We start from the raw sequence: 16,967 nt of genomic DNA on the forward strand, positions 1-16,967 counted from the left end.
AAGGCATTAAAGTATGGGTTCAAGAGAAAGTATGGATGGATACAGCTCTTGTCCAGGACTGAGTGTCCATAAGGTGTGCGGAGCATGTCTAGGGAAACTGCTTCGACGCCCAGCAATGCTAGTGTGGGACAGTTTCCGCGTTCACTTGGTGGAAGACACAAAGAAACCTCTTCAGGAAAAGAAAATTGATCTTGTCATTCCTGGTGGACTCTCACATTGTCTACAGCAATTAGATATTTCCGTCAACAAGTCCTTCAAGGACAACATACGTAAATTGTACGCCAAAAGCATGGCAGGAGGGGAGCATGAGCTGACGCCGGCAGGCAAAATAAAGAGGCCGTCAGTTGAACCCGTGTGTGATTGGGTTATGCGGGCATGTTATGGTGTCGATGGATTTTATTGTGGATAGTTTCTTGAAGACGGGCATCACAAATGCGTTGGATGGAAGTCAGGATGATGCAGTATGAAATGGTGACCAGAATGATGCACGCGAGAACAGCTCGGAGATTAAAGGCAGTGAGTATGAATAGGGTAAGTATGCCAGTTGTCTTGTTTCAATAGCCTAATGCAAATTTCAAGGCTTTTTTTTCCGGGAATACGATGTTTCGCACACAAATTCCTGCATATATCAAGCACTGAAAATGTTATCACTTATTTTTTGTCAAAAAAGTGTGAGTTATATGCGAGCAAATACGGTATTTGAAGCATTGAAACCTGATACTAACGATTCTTTTTCCTTCTCTTTCTCCTCTCATCATCACCACTGTATTGCTCTTCTCCACACTAATTTTCATACAATATTGTCATTTAAAGCCTCTGGTTGGATTTGCACTCCTGTACTGTTGACTCCCCAGATCACTATGTCATCCGCCAACAACAATATTTTCGTATCTCATCTATATGTTAATGTATTCACAAAGACGCACACAAAATGCTGTCACTTGCGTACACGGTTTTTATTTACAATTATTTACACGTTGCACATCAATAAACCACCATTTTGAACAACTGCCTGTAACGCAGCATAAGAAGAAGACTGCACCACAGGCATGTCTACTACCAACTCAACAAAACAAATTCATACACTTCAAACACTCGCTAGCACGACTTCTACACAAGTCTTATCAAAACAACTCTTGTTAAACAATAACTCCACTTCACCATCGAGACTGTTTCTTTATATATGTTGCCTGGTCAGGCTTCCAGAAGGATATGTCACAACATATCTTCTCGTGAATGTTAGTGTGTCCAATAGCATAATTACAATGTAAGGAAGGTTCTACATAGTTCTCGTCGTACATTCTGGATATTATGGTGTGTTGCATTATATGTAGTGGATTATACTTCATATACAAAGGTAATAACAAATGATATACTATTAATTATGTATTCTTACGGTAAATAACTCATATTAATATATATACAACAGATGTTTCATGACATAACCTCACAAATAAAACAATCGTGATTTGTACCAGATAAAGTCCGGACACAACTACGTAAATAATAATATGGATGTAAACATTTCATAGCCATACCTCACAAGAAGTAATAATAATAATAATAATAATAATAATAATAATAATAATAATAATAATAATCATCATCATCATCATCATCAATATTTGCATTATTCACCCATGGGTTAAAGAATATTGTTCCCAAGTTATATCAGTCTATAACACTTGCGTCAATGTTCCCTTTAGAATTTCATCCATAACCATCGTAAATATAAGTGGAGACAATACACTTTCCCTGTCTTAGTCCAGTTTGGTTTCTAAACCAACAGTCTTACTAACAAAAGCTCTTTATACAGTTATTTAACACTTGTATAGTTATACACAGAATAAACCTTGTATAAGCGTTGCATATTTCCCTTACTGATAAACGTGTTATAAGCATTGTATTACTATACTGCATGTATAGACTCGTTCCAAGCCGTAGGAATCTCTTCCTGCAATTCATTGGCGTATTTCGTTACCTTCACTGCCTTTATGATCACTTTTGCCGGTTTACCTAGGAGCAAAACCCTTCAAGAAGCCACGTGGTAGCAAGAATAGAATAGAATACTCGAATAAACAAGACCAGAACAATAATACACACATTTCAGCAGTGTATTATTCTCACTGGTAATAATTATTTCACTGATAATAATTTACTAACCTTATTCTGTGTTCATGTCCACAGTGCTGTGAGAACATGGAAGTTCGCACAATATAGAGCCAACCCTTAGATCTTCCATTAACCCATTTCTGTCTGTGGTAATGACAATTCAAACATACTCTTTCGTAAATATTTATTTCATTATAAAACTTTCGTCATCTAGGAGAAATGGGTCACTCCGTTTCTTGAAGGGATTTATTTTACAAAACATGTGCATTATTAAAGTATGAAGGCTTTCACGGCCGGTGTCAATATAATAAAAATCTTCCGGGCTATTACGCCGTGGTCCACTCCTCTCGCTTCTCCCAGACGTTTCGACTACTACTGCGGTAGTCATCTTCTGTGGTGTCGTGTCGATACGCTCTCCCGTATCCCACTGGCGACTGCAGCTTCCATAACCTGTAAATGTTCTATGCCTTCTATGATACAAATATCGTGGAGATCATCAACGTTATTTTCCATTCTTTCAGTGTGTACTGAATGAATAAATACGATATTTGAACACTACTATATTACTGTAGACAGTAAATACCATGAAAATAGATAGCTCACTCATTTATTTTTGTCACTCCCTGCTATACAATCCTTATACCAGAGTCCTGGTGTGCATAAGCAATTCAGTGAATAATTATAACAGATGTACACACAGGAGGCTTGTATATGGTTTATTAGTAACAAATTGCACATACAAGGTGTATAAACCTGGTATAAAAGTCATACACCGTTTGTTAGTAAGACTGCAAGGGCTTAAGTATAAAGAAATTATGATACGTACTGTGTCGAGCATTCCCCATTACTTCTCTTGGTTATTGCTGACAGCAGTTTACTGAGAGTTGCATTCACATTGGTTTCACTGCTTGGTTTTGCAGACGAACTTGAAGGATACTCCTGAAAGCGAGCGATAGACAAATTATAAAATAATGCTCAGATAAATAAAAAATCAACAGTGAAATCTGACATGCAAAGGAAACATTGGGAGCAGCTAGCATGAAAAAAAAAAAACCATCACTGGAAAGGAGAGCTGGTGGTGGTGATCATCAGCCTCTTCTCTAACAACTTACAGAAAGCATCACATCAAAAGGGAATGAAAGTAAGTTCCTTCTTGCGTAATTGGCATGGCTGTAGTCCCAAAATTCTCACAGGTATACTCTAAAGTTGGAGAAAACAAAATATATGATCAATACCAGAAATAATACAAGGTGAAGAGGCACAGAGCAGTTTGAAGGGTTTGAAAGAGGAAATCAGTTCAAGTATTTGGTAGGAATAGTTACGGAAGATACTGTAGTACCAGTAGAGATAAAGGCAAGAATAGCAGCAGGCAATATATGCCATTATAGTTTCCATAACTTGTTGCGATCGTCAAACATTTCAAGGCAGCTGAAGTTGACAGTGTATAGAACGATTATAAAACCTGTAGTTATGTATGGATCGGAAACATGGACAATTACACAACAAATTAGAAATACTTTGGATGCATGGGAACGTGAAGTGTTGAGGGAGATATATGGTGCAGTATACGAGAAGGGTAGCTGGAGAATTAGGGCCAACAAAGAGCTGTACGAAGTCTATAAGAATCCCTCAATAACTGAAGATATAAAGGTTAGAAGATTACGGTGGCTGGGACATGTGCAGCGAATGGAGGAACAGTGAGCGCTAAGGAAGGTGTTAGTCCCCAAGCCCGAGGGAAGTCGTTCAGTGGGACGACCAAGATTGCAATGGCTGGACAATGTAGAGGCGGACTTCAGAAGACTCTGAATACGGAACTGGACAAGGCTGGCCGCTTCGAGAGATGAATGGAGGAGACAAGTGATCGAAAAGGCCCAGGTCCTTCAAGTTGCTGATGATATCATGAGTTGGGGTGAAACAGAAGAGGAAGTACAGACCAGACTCAACGTATGGAAATCCCAGTTCCAGGAATATAACCTCAACATCAGGAAGATCAAGACAGTGGTGATGGCAGTCAACAGAGAAGGGCGTCCAGCAAGTGTAAAACTAGGAGACCACAAGCTAGAGTGTGTGGATAGTGTTTCTTACTTTGGAAGTATGATCTCTAGTGATAATTTGATCAGAAAGAAAATTACAAACAGAGTGCAAAAGGGATCAGAATTCTACCAACAAGTAAGAACACTTTTCTGGGATGACATGAATCCAAAACCGGCCAAACTGATGATGATTAACAGCTATTTCATACCAATATTGACCTATGGTATTGAAGCGTGCACCCTCACAAAAAGAGATCCATCAAGACTACAAGCATCAGAGATGAAATTTCTTAGTTCCACAATCCAGAAGACCAAGATGGACAAGTTAAGAAATGAGGAGGTGAGGAAAGAAGGCAGAATAAAGACATCCCTATTAGACCGAATCGGCACATCCAGACTACGGTGGTACAGGCATGTGATGAGGATGGAGCCTACAAGAACAGCCAGAAAAAATTTGGAAAGACAGGTGGAGGGGAAAAGACCTGCAGGAAGACCTAAAACACAATGGATGGACATGATCCAAGGTTGATCTAGTTACCAGAAGATGGACGGTGGATGACGTTCTCCATGACAAGTTGTATATGGACAGGAAGAAGTGGAAGAGGCTCATTAACAATACCCGGGAAACTGGAACTGTACAATGATGACGACTCTAAAGTTAAGCCATGACTAATCCCGATTTTCAGACTGCCACTGTAACTAAAGTTAGTGGTTGGCCCTTCATATAAAAATGATTTCCTGCAATATAATGGATTACTCTTCTTAGTATCAGTATCTTCATTTTCAGATTTTCTTTTTTGACTCAAACTCAAAGAAAGGGTTCCACCTATTCAATACACTTTTATTAATAATGTAGATGCTTAAAACATTATGGTACCAGTTTCGACCTCCATTGAGGTCACCTTCAGCTATGAGAACCATAAAATTTACTAGTCAAAGACATACATATACAGTAAAACCTCGGTGCATCACTTTTCAAGGGTGAGGGAGAAAATGACGATGGATGCGGGAAAACGATAAATGCGCGCAACATAATAATACGGGGAAAGCAAAATAATAAAATATAGGTATGTTACAGTATTTGGACATTTTTCAATACACTATATAATAACAACCACCTCGGAGTGCGACCTTCGGAGAGGCCTGGAGCAAGTCTTCCAAGTTGACGTATGATAGGCGACCTGCGTGTCTATGAAAATGCGGTCCTACCTATGATGAATTCTAATGCTGAAGATGACGCGCACACGCACATAGCCCCCGAAACTTTGGAATTAAACAACGAAAGTTAAAAACCCTGATCCGATTAGGAACCCTGGACCAAAAGTCAGCATGCGCCTAAATGCTCGTACTATACAGAATGGCATCAAAATATTGCAACCATGAAATACGCAATGAAAAGTAAAAAACCGTAACTTTTATGCAGTTTCCTTTAATTTTTCTTTACATCTTGTAATAACTGAAACCTTTAAGGTCAGTTCTCTTATTGCAAATTGATATACATAGATATTACGGCGATAACCTGCATTTTCGTAAAGATTCCGTAGACCTTTTGCGGACGAAAGGATAGAGATCCAACATGGCGCGTGACCTATGCGAGGCTGCCAACTTATAACTAGTTCCTAAGGCCAGTTTAGTGAAAAGACTTGGTTAGGTCTGGCTTGTAACAAGGCAACAAAGCGGTCAACAGGTATATAGCATCCCACACTCTCCACAAGGTACGATGCAATTAATGATCCCGTGACTAACTAAAAAGTACCCAGCGCATGCCATGATGCATTTAGTGGCCTGCAACAAGGACGCTTAAAAGAAGTTGAAGATGAAATTGTGAAGTATGTGCACGAAAAATGAAAAGGCGGAATGGCCATGTTGCGGCACAATAAACTTGTTCGTTGACCTTCAACGTCCGCGATTAGGCCAATACATCGCTAGCCGTTGAAGTTGGCCGAAACCGGCAAGCGAGACGCGCGTGTAGCTGCAGCCAGCTATATCTGACGCTGAGTGAAAGTAACAGTTTTATAGTAAGCAAGAATATTTTCCTGCTGGATCGTCGAACTGTAGAGGTGCGTGGAATAGGTTTTGCTGGCAAATTTTCAAAGGGCTCTCTTCGATATTATGATGTCAATTTTAAGTCAATGGATATTAAACCCACAGAAATAAAGAATAAATGTGCAGCCGCAAAAAATATGGCATAATTAAAGCCAGTGTTTGGTGTCTAAAAATAGTCTAAAATGCGTAATATACAAGAAAGGCATTTCATATGATTTTACAAAGCACTTTTTGAGCCTGATTTAATTTTTTTGAAGGAGAATGTGGAGGTCGTCTTGGATTCGGAGAAATATGGTACTACAACTTTTTCGGAATGAAATTAAACACACACTTTCACGTAGTATCGGATTTCGAAAAATAACAATCAAGTAAGCCATAGTGTGGAAATTATCCGCGAAAACACAAGTTTTGAACGAACTGATTGCCGTTTTATTCCAATTTTAATGTCTATGGGGGTTTTCCCGACTTTTACAAAAAATAGGATATAACGACAATCCGCTATAGCAAGTAAATTTTTCGATGTTATGAATTCTCGCTGTAACGGACTTCTACTGTATATTATTAATTTAATTGTAATCTCAGTTCAATATAGACCAAAAATGGGATTCTTATCTTTCAATATATAGAATTTTTTTTTTTGCTAGGGGCTTTACGTCGCACCGACACAGATAGGAGATAGGTCTTATAGCGACGATGGGATAGGAATGGCCTAGGAGTTGGAAGGAAGCGGCCGTGGCCTTAAGGTACAGCCCCAGCATTTGCCTGGTGTGAAAATGGGAAATCACGGAAAACCATCTTCAGGGCTGCCGACAGTGGGATTCGAACCCCCTATCTCCCGGATGCAAGCTCACAGCCGCGCGCCTCTACGTGCACGGCCAACTCGCCCGGTCAATATATAGAATTAGGTGCAAAAATATCTGTATACAAAATCATCAGTGATCTGCAATTATGGCTGTCATCCAGGTGGCAGATTCCCTATCAATTCTTTGCCTAGTCTTTTCTTGAATGATTTCAAAGAACTTAGAAATTTCAGCGTATTCACGGTTTTTTGATTGAAAGTCTTTTCAGTTATTGCGTCAATCGGCTTACTTACTGTCCATGTACACCAGTGATCTCGTGATTCAATTATTGAAGTCTCATGCAATGATACAACATATGAATTGAGAGAATACTGAGCGGTTCTTCCCAATATAAAACAGATAATTTTAGGTGGTCACGAGCATGACTCTTAGTCACAGCGTAGGCTAGAGAGCTGAGTTGAATTAATTGTCGAATGTCAACCAAGTTCATTAAACTAATAAGTAGAATAACTTACTAGCTACTTTGGAATTATGTTTTTGACTACCATTTATAACACTGAAAATAAACTTTTTTGTTTTTTTACATTTTTCTTTATGTTGCACTGACACAGATAGGTCTTATGGCCTTGATGGGATAGGAAAGGGCTAGGAATGGGAAGGAAGCAGCCATGGCCTTAATTAAGGTATAGCCGCAGCATTTGCCTGGTGTGAAAATAGTGGAAAACCATCTTCAGAGCTGCCGACAGTGGGGTTCGAACAGCTCACAGCTGTGCAACTATTATTTTAAACCTTCCTGTAACAAGAGGACAGTGAATGCAAGTGGGTATTATTTACAAATGAGCTGAACGGGGTATGAGTTTTCCAGTGAGCCATAGCTCTGTGTGGCTCCCCGCCAATGTCCAGTGTTCTGATAACCGATAATGAACTGTGTGTGTTGTCTCACTGACCCGTGAGTGTGCCACTCAGCACTGTCTGCTGCAAGTCAACTGAATTGTGTGCCATGAGTTTGTCACTTGGACAGTTGAATGAATAGATACACTGCTTCGAATCATACATTCGGTAGCCAACACTACAGCCTCAGAGTTGCACCGCTGGTATGGATGAACTTCTACTGAAATCTTTTGTGCCGATGTTTCACGAGTCATCATAATAAACTGGATCGCCAACCTTCATAGCGAAACAGCGTCCTAAAATGTCAATATATGCGATGGCAAGATATACATGCTCAAATAGAGTAATCAGTTATAGGAAAAAGGATATTCAAGTAAACAGGATTTTACTGTACATATGGGTACACTAAGACATGTAGACATGAGAAATGAACTTTGAAAGCTCACCTGCTTCACCTGGACAGTGTTTTTATCTTCCTCGTCACTCGAATACCAGTTGTCATCCTCCTCGGGCTCAGTCTTGGTCTCTATGTTACTTGTCCATGCCTGAAAACAGAGAGCAGAAGTCGGCTTTAAAAGGCAAAGCTCATTCTCCAAAATGATGGACTACAATCAAGGGTGAGGAAAGTAAGAAAATAAAACAACGATGTCTCCTTTCAGACGACTGTTGAGATGTAGATGATGATGATGATGATGATGATAATAATAATAGTAATAATGTTATAACAGAAAATGTCTATCACGCAACCTGAAAATGAAGCACCACACATCAGTCATACGACCAGAAGCTCTGCATGCCATGGAGTGTCTTTCACTGAACCGAAGAGGTCTGATGGAGAAACTGGAAGTCAGAGAGAGGAGAATTCTCAGGAAGATCTCAGGTCCGGTAAAGGAAGATGAAGAATTCCGTAGACGGCACAATTCTGAGCTCTACGAACACATAGAGAGGTTCTCTTTTTGTGCTAGGAAAAGGAGAGTAGCCTTCTACGGTCATATAGTAAGACTGCCACCCAAAAGACTGACCAATCGCCTGTTCATCTTCTGGTAGAACAAGAAGATCCGTACCACTTGGCTGACAGAAACCGAGAAGGACGTTAAAGAACTGGGAATATCAGATGTTCAAGATAGACGGTCTGCAACGTACCCTGAAGGAAGGCCATGGATTTCACCACAAACCTTGGAAGAAAGGTACCCCGTGGTCTGATGAAAGAAAGGAGTTACACTGGCAGAAAATGCGCCAATGCTGGGCGAAGATCAAAGCCCAACAGCTGATCAAGCGTAGTCCAAAGTAGGGCCATTTGAACCAAGAAGTAAAAGAAGAAGAAGAATGTTATTTGCTTTAAGTCCCACTAACTACTTGTATGGTTTTCGGAGAAGCCGAGGTGCCAGAATTAATCCACCAGGAGTTCTTTTAAGTGCCAGTAAATCTATCGACACGAGGCTGACATATTTAAGCACTTTCAAATACCACTGAACTGAGCCAGGATCTCTATCAAGTTGGGGTCAGAAGGCCAGCACCTCAACCGTTAGAGCCACTCAGCCCGGCTGACTGTTCAGAGAAGAGGCGAGCAAGCAAGAGTCCCTTGATGAAGTTTGAAAGCAGAATTGAACTCGTAAGGGACAAAGAAGAAACAAAGTGCTGCCCAGTTTATGAAATGTAAACAAGTCACTGGGAAAGTTGAATACTAGGGAAAGAGAGAGCAGAAAAAATTTCACTCTTACATTTTCTGGAGAGAGAGAGAAAGAGAGTGCGCGAGAGGTCAGAAAAGAGATAGGGGTAGAAAAACTAAGTGATAGAATGGAAAAGAGTAAATTGAGATGGTTTGGACATGTTATAAAGATTGAGGAGGGAAGGAAAGCAAAACAAGTGTTTGAAGCTAGGAGAGAAGGTAAGAGGGCAAGAGGGAGGGCCAGAGCAAAATGCATGGACTCTGTGAGGAACAGTATAAGAAAAAGAAGACTAGACTGGCATGCAATTAATAAAGAGGAGTGGTGGAAGGAGAAGCAACAGTGGAGAAGTACCATCAACACCCTGACCTGGCAGGAGCTGGACAAGAGGAAATGAAGATGATGCTGAAATATGCTGTTATGTTTAGAATATGCAATAAATGCAATAAACCCACGAAATATGCATTTGCGTATGTGCACATGGATTTAAAAAAAATTTGGGCCCAAGATATCAGTAATACACCTCCCCCCTTTTCAAAAAAAGTATAAGTCAAATCCAAAGGATGCTCCTCTCCTCTCGATACTGACACACCCTTTGCCCTTCTGGAGAGCAACAAGTTCTAAAGTGCATCATATTTCACAATGAAATTTGCACATTATCTATTAGTTCTGTCATAAAAAGTTCTTAGTAGCTTATTTTACACCAAGCAGCTGCTTTTCAGTGTAGGTTTTCTTGAAGCATCCTTTCCCCTGTGATGACATTTTCGTTTTCTGGAGCATAAGCGATTCCAGTGTAGATGTGCTTAATGCAGGCCTGAATTCTGTCTGATTTTTCCTATCAACAGTGAAAACTTCTTCCGTGGGAAAGTTACTGTGAAATTCACTTAACTCCTTTGCAGTCTGCCCAAGTAAGTACTCGGGCTTGTGCACCTATCCGTTAATTGCTTTGTTTGTAGCCGAAAATTAACACAAACGCCATCTTTTGCACACCGTTGGAATCACAAAGATGTTCTCTTTGCAATAGGGCTGCTCCAGGTATTTATTCTCCTTGCATTGCCAAGCTAGAGACAAAAGAATGACATTAGTCGATGTTTGTTGACACCATGGCTTCTTCATTGCGCTGTGCATCGTGTTCCCTGCTAAATGACGATACTGAAAAAGAATTATACCGTGATAATGATGTATGTAGTGGAAGTGAGAATTCAAGTGAACCTAGTGATGAGATAAAAATATCAATTGTTATAAAGACAGTGCTTTTCTCGATATTGAATTACCGGCAACTGGTGGTGGTACGGGACTTCACTCTACCATAAATTGGCCCGAATTTGTAGTTTTTGTTCGATCCCCAATAAATGACAACATACTGGGCAATCAGGTTTGAAAATATATATTTCTGACAATTTTACGGAACTTCCTTAGAATTTTTTTTGAATGACTTTTGTATTTTTTAAGAAAATTAATTTTCTGTCCATCTGTATTTTTTGTATATGTGCATTAGTTTTTAGAACAAAGTGGTCAAAACAAAGTACTCTAAGACAGTGAAAGAGTTAGTACAGTACTGCAAATACAACATTACTTAAGGTTTTATAGTGGAGAAGAGCCCTTTCCTTGCAAGGCTGTGAAAATTGGAAGTCAGAGTCTGGAAACTGCGGACAGCTAAAAATACGGAAAGAAGTGCATTAATGCAAAATGCTAGGGTGGACATGAAGATTTTTTTTTGCTAGTGGCTTTACGTCGCAGTGACACAGATAGGTCTTATGGCGACGATGGGATAGGAAAGGCCTAGGAGTTGGAAGGAAGCGACCGTGGCCTTAATTAAGGTTTAGCCCCAGCATTTTCCTGGTGTTTCGTGTGGCTATTTCTAGCCGAGTGCAGCCCTTGTAAGGCACACACTCCGATGAGGGCGGGTGGCATCTGCCATGTGTAGGTGACTGTGTGTTATTGTGGTAGTGTTGTGTGTGGTGTGTGAGTTGCAGAGATGTTGGGGACAGCAAACACCCAGCCCCCAGGCTATTGGAATTAACCAATGAAGATTAAAATCCCCGACCCGGCCGGGAATCGAACCCGGGACCCTCTGAACCGAAGGCCAGTACGCTGACCATTCAGCCGAGTCGGACAGAGATAAAGTACAAAATGAGCTATGTACCCATACTGACTTATGCAGCTGAGACCTGGACTTTGATTAGCAGGCAAGACAGTAGAATTGAAGGCACTGAGATATTCCTAAGAAAGACAGAGTGAGAAATGAAGATGTTAGGAAGGAACCTGGGATAGGAAAGCTAAATGAGAGAACTGAAAAGAATAAACTAAGGTGGCTCGGACATGTAAAGAGGATGGAGGCGAACAGAATTCCAAGACATATGCTGGAGACAAAGTGCGAGGGCAAGAGGGCAAGAGGAAGACCTAGAACAAGGTGGTTTGAATCAGTGAAGAGGGCATAAGAAGACAAAATTTAGACTGGGACAAGATCGTGGAAGATGAATGGTGGAAGGAAAGAGCAAGATGGAGAAGTGCCATAAATACCCCAATCAGCAGGAGCTGGATAAGGGGAAATGATGATGATTTTGATGAGTGGAGAAGAGCAGAGTAGAGCTCCTTCATTCACAATGAATTTTAAAATGTTCACGGGTAGGAAAATGAAGTCATCGTGCTCCTTTCCCCTTATCCAGCTGTTGCCGGGTCGGGTTATTTATGGCAGTTCTCCATCTCCCTCTCTCCATCCACCATTCCTCATCATCATCATCTTGTTCCAGTCTGTGTTTCTTCTTCTTGCACTCCTCTTTATAGAATCGATCCACCATGTTCTAGGTCTTCCTCTCACTCTCTTTCCCTCCAACTTTATCTCCATCATCTGTTTTGGTATTCTTTCCTCCTCCATCCTCTTTACATGCCCAAATTGTCTTAGTTTAGTCATATCAATTCATTTATGAACGACCTGCATAAGCAGAAATGTATCAAGAAGAAGAAGAAGAAGAATAATAATAATAATAATAATAATAATAATAATAATAATAATAATAATAATAATAATAATAATAATAATAATAATCTCGTTTAGGTTCTTCCCTTCTGGCCTCCTTTCTCAATCTGTCTTTCCTATTATACTTCTTAGATATTTCATTTCACTGGCTTCAATTCTACTCTCCTCCCTAGTTGTCACTATCCAGGGCTCGGTCGCATAAGTCAATATAAGTGTGTAATACATTTTGTACATTATCTGTTTACACTTCCTCATTCCAGACAAGGTTTCTTACACTCTGGTAGAATGCATTGCCCTGTTGCACCCTCTTGCTAATCTCCACGTCCAGCCTTGTATTCTGCATTAATTAATTCCCTAGGTATTTGAAATTGTTCACAAATTCAAGGCTTTGACCATCAAAAAGTAACGATCAAACCATTTACTTGCCAATTCAGAAGCATTGAAACAAGGAGGGTTCAGCAATAATGTTTGAAAGAATTGGACGTTTTTCTTCTTTCCCTTTTTTGCAGTTTTGTGTGCATGTGTGTGATCTAATTTCGCTTCTCAGTAATAGTGTCTCCCCTTTGACCATAAAGCTGAAACTGTGAGGTGAAATCCGTAACAATTATGGACAATCCCTAATAGTTGGTACCTCCACGTAGGGAACGTTTCTCTGCAGGTCACTTCTTTGATGTGAAAGAAAGAAGCACATCTAACATCTTGATACAAAAACAGGCACTGATTAAAACTTTTCTCTTGCTAAGTCATAGATTTCACTTACCTCAGGTTCTTTTTTTGTTTTTCCCTGCAGTTGAAGGTACAGCTCCTTCTGTTTCTCCAAGTTGTAAGGCTGAACCTTCCTTCTGCTACCTAAAACAAGGCATACAAAGATGAGAAATTATACTCACTCTTAATATTAAAAATCATCATAAATCATAATTTCTTCCATCTGCCATTTCAGACAAATTATTTTGAACAGAAAAAGGGAGAGACAGAGGCAGAAGTATAAACTAGGCTGGATGAAAGGCTAGCAAAGTTCAAACAGGATCAGATGAAAGTTAGCACAACAAAAACTGTTCCATTGAAAAACGAGTAGGCTGCCACATAAAGTTTGAAGGTGAAAACATTCATAGTGTGTAGGTATTAATACCTCGGGAATATGATTTCCAATGGTGGTACTGCAGATAAAGAAATAGCAAACAGAGTGGCTAGGAGATCAAACTTATACAACCTCATAAGACATCTACTTTGGGATAACAAAGTGCCCCCGAGAACCAAGATGACTCTGTAGAAGTCATACTTTGTGCCCATTCTCACATATAACAACGTGTACCATGAAAGAAAGAGAAGTTAGTAAATTGCAAGCATGTGAAATGAAGTATCTACGAACTACCCTACAAAAAACCACACAAGGACCATGTTATGGAATGATGACAGCAGAATGGAAGTGGAAGTGGACTCGTTAGAAGAGAAGTTAAGAACTTTGCGACTAACATGGTATGATTTAAAGTTAAAAACTGTTTACTCTCTTGACTGTGATTATTGTGTTTTGAACATTAACTGAACTGCTACGATATGATACAATGTTAATATTTTGCCTGTGTTCAATATATTAGTTGTTTTAAGATCTTCGCTAATTGGCTGATGATGACACTTGAAATGTGTTGAAACCGGTCCCAATAAACAGGTTGTAACTACTTTTTAGTTCAACTTACTATGGAGTATTGAAAGGTGGATCCTTCCCTATAATATTGTACATCTTCTTATTAACATGGTATGGACATGTAAAGCAAATGTCTAGCACAAGAACACCACATGCATGCCTAGAAAGAAGGGTTGAAGGAAGAAGGCCAGTGGGAAGACATAGGAAGAGATGGCTACACCAGCTGAGAGAGGAAAGAATTGGGAGTCAGTCATGAGAGAGAAGGAATTTCTGGACAGACGATGGCGAAGACTCGTTCAACACGACTGTACCTGGGGCTCATCAGTTGGTAATAGTGCACCCACCAAGATGCATGGCTAGTGCATACCGTGGAGGCCACTTGCCAGAGGGTTCTATGATGATGATGGGCTTTATTAATGTGCAAGTAGTTCTAGAGTGGAACTATTAATACTGTATTATGAAGTAAAAACCCTCTCTGTATCATATACTTATTATTTCAAAACAATTACCATACTTGCACATAAAATAGTAAAGAAAAGTAGCAACCAAATAGTCGAAACTAGTTAAGACGTCCTTCTCTGGCGCGTTTCCCTGGTTATTACGCCATTTCCGAAACCCCAGGACGTGACCTATAAAATATATGCCAAAGAAAACTGGGTAGCTCATTTACATCACTCTTTAGTACGTTCGTAACTCCCACCATAAGCAATTTAAATTATCATTCTCGGCCATGTAGCACGCATTACAGGCCAACGACAACTGGCGCGGGTAAAGATTTGGTACAGAACTTACTTTCACGGCCGCGGAGAACGGTTGCGTGTCGCCCTAGAGTTGCAGGGGACGTCAGTCCCAAGCCAGTCCTATTCTCTTTGCGTCTGATGTGTTGGTACTTAATTTTACATTCATGAGGCCTCTTTCAGACAGCGCGGGTTTGACCTGCTTCCGCGTTTAGCCGCCAGTCCACCTAGGCCTAAACTAAGAACGGATTGTTCGAATAGAATCTTTCAGATGATGCAGAGGCGGAGAGTAACAGTGCGTGGGAGAAATGTTTGAGCGGGCAATCCATGGTGAGTTGTGGTCCCACGCCCACAGTTACTTGTTACTGGACATTAGTTTTTATGCATGTCGTCATACATAACGGATGGACCGTGCTCGTGAAATCAGTACAGAACCCGATAGTATACCTATAAGAAAGTAGAAATGGATTTAGACGATAAACAAAAGTAGGCACGCTCTCACCCATTTGACATCATCATCAATGTTCCACTACAGTCGCCCGGGTGTGGTTACCCATTTGACATACAGTATTTATTTCTCGTTTAGAAAAGTCATTTGTGTGCTTTTTTCTTTTCCTGTGTGATGTACAGCAGTCAGTATGGAACCCGAAATAGACATTAAGAACTTAATAACTTTAATGTCGGAAATACCAGTGGTCTCGTTTTTGGGAAAGCTTAATATCATTTAGACCCGTTATTGAGAGAGTATCTTCAAAATTGTACCCATCTTCTTCTCTAACAAAATGTGAAGGACACAGCATGCATGAAATATTTTCTTAAGTGTAAACAAAGACTATGATGGTCCATATTTATTACCACACTGGAAAGTGTGTTGAAAATGATCTGTTAGAAAGTGCAGGGAGTTTTGCAAAACTTGAACCGTTGTGCATGTAAGTCAGCGGAAGTGTGTGCACACACGGGCGCATTCTACTCGTGCGCCGTCTGAAAGAGGCCTGAGTGACTTATGCACGTAAATTAGGTCTACTGTACTTACGTGTGTAACAATGTGCGTAAATTAGGCTTAGGCCTACTGTACAGCTGACATGTTGGTGCTTGCTTTTACATTCGTAAATGAACTGTGTAACAATGTACATAAATTTATTAGGTCTACTGTACTTACGCATAGTGGTTTGCAGGACATTAAGTTATGGAGAAAAAGAAAGTTAGACAGTTTACAGATGATGAAAAATTAACGTTTATTGAGAAAGTGGATGCTAAACCACACATGAAATGTGTGCAAATCACCCAATGTTGAACTTTCCAGTGACAACTTTAAAACTTAATTGTAAGCAACGTGTATAGTTCATGTTTCTAAGAACGTTTTTCCTTGAAGTTTTACTATGTTGGTGTTCTTAAAATGTATTATTTCATTAATTATAATTGTAAACACTTGTTTCTTTTTTCTTATCGTAATTATTTTTACGTTCAAACCTAACCTTAAATTTAACAGCAAAATTGTTTTTCATTTTTTTTTTAGCACATTCCCTCTTTATGACGTTCATTTATTTTTCGGTCCCCACAAAAATGCCCTAACCAGTTTTGGCTGTATAGAGAGATAGTAATGTGAATAGTGCAGAATGAAAAGTACAGGATCCTTCAGTCGGTGATAGAGGGGAAGGTCTCAGTACAGCTGAGACATTGCCAGAGAAGAATCTCCTGGCTGAAGAACTTAGGGGCTAATTCAAGATGAGCATCATGTCGCTTTTCCATCTGGCAGACTCAAAGACTAGAATAGCCATGATGATCACCAACCTTGGACAAGAAGACAGTATGGCAAGGACAGCAGAATTATATTGGCAACTGGTGCTTGCTGGCCTAACCCATTTCCCAGCCTGCTCACTGAATTTGAAGTTCCATCCTGATAGAGAAGATAGGTGCAGATGCTGCTAGAATTCGGGAAATAACAATCATCCATGCTATCAATGCTTTGTGATATTTGATACCAACAGAAATTACAAAACTGGTCAGGAGTTACATCCTTAGTTGGGATCCATATTGACAGTTTGTGCAATGAGTTAGA

At 40.0% G+C, this 16,967-nt stretch overlaps 1 protein-coding gene across 5 annotated transcripts in view; it reads right to left on the reverse strand.

The window, feature by feature from the left end:
- LOC136884992 (cyclin-dependent kinase 12) overlaps positions 1-16,967 on the reverse strand; it is an 80,709-nt gene that overhangs the window by 9,034 nt on the left and 54,708 nt on the right. For all 5 annotated transcript variants that reach the window (XM_067157366.2, XM_067157362.2, XM_067157363.2 and 2 more), the window contains exons 9-11: positions 13,290-13,378; positions 8,329-8,427; positions 2,939-3,051 (exon numbers count right to left, since the gene is read on the reverse strand). In XM_067157366.2, the coding sequence (XP_067013467.2) occupies positions 2,939-3,051; positions 8,329-8,427; positions 13,290-13,378 (301 nt within the window). The remainder of the gene's footprint in view (positions 1-2,938; positions 3,052-8,328; positions 8,428-13,289; positions 13,379-16,967) is intronic.

The sequence above is a fragment of the Anabrus simplex genome, chromosome 13 (genome assembly GCF_040414725.1).
Source record: "Anabrus simplex isolate iqAnaSimp1 chromosome 13, ASM4041472v1, whole genome shotgun sequence".
NCBI classification, from domain to species: domain Eukaryota; kingdom Metazoa; phylum Arthropoda; class Insecta; order Orthoptera; family Tettigoniidae; genus Anabrus; species Anabrus simplex.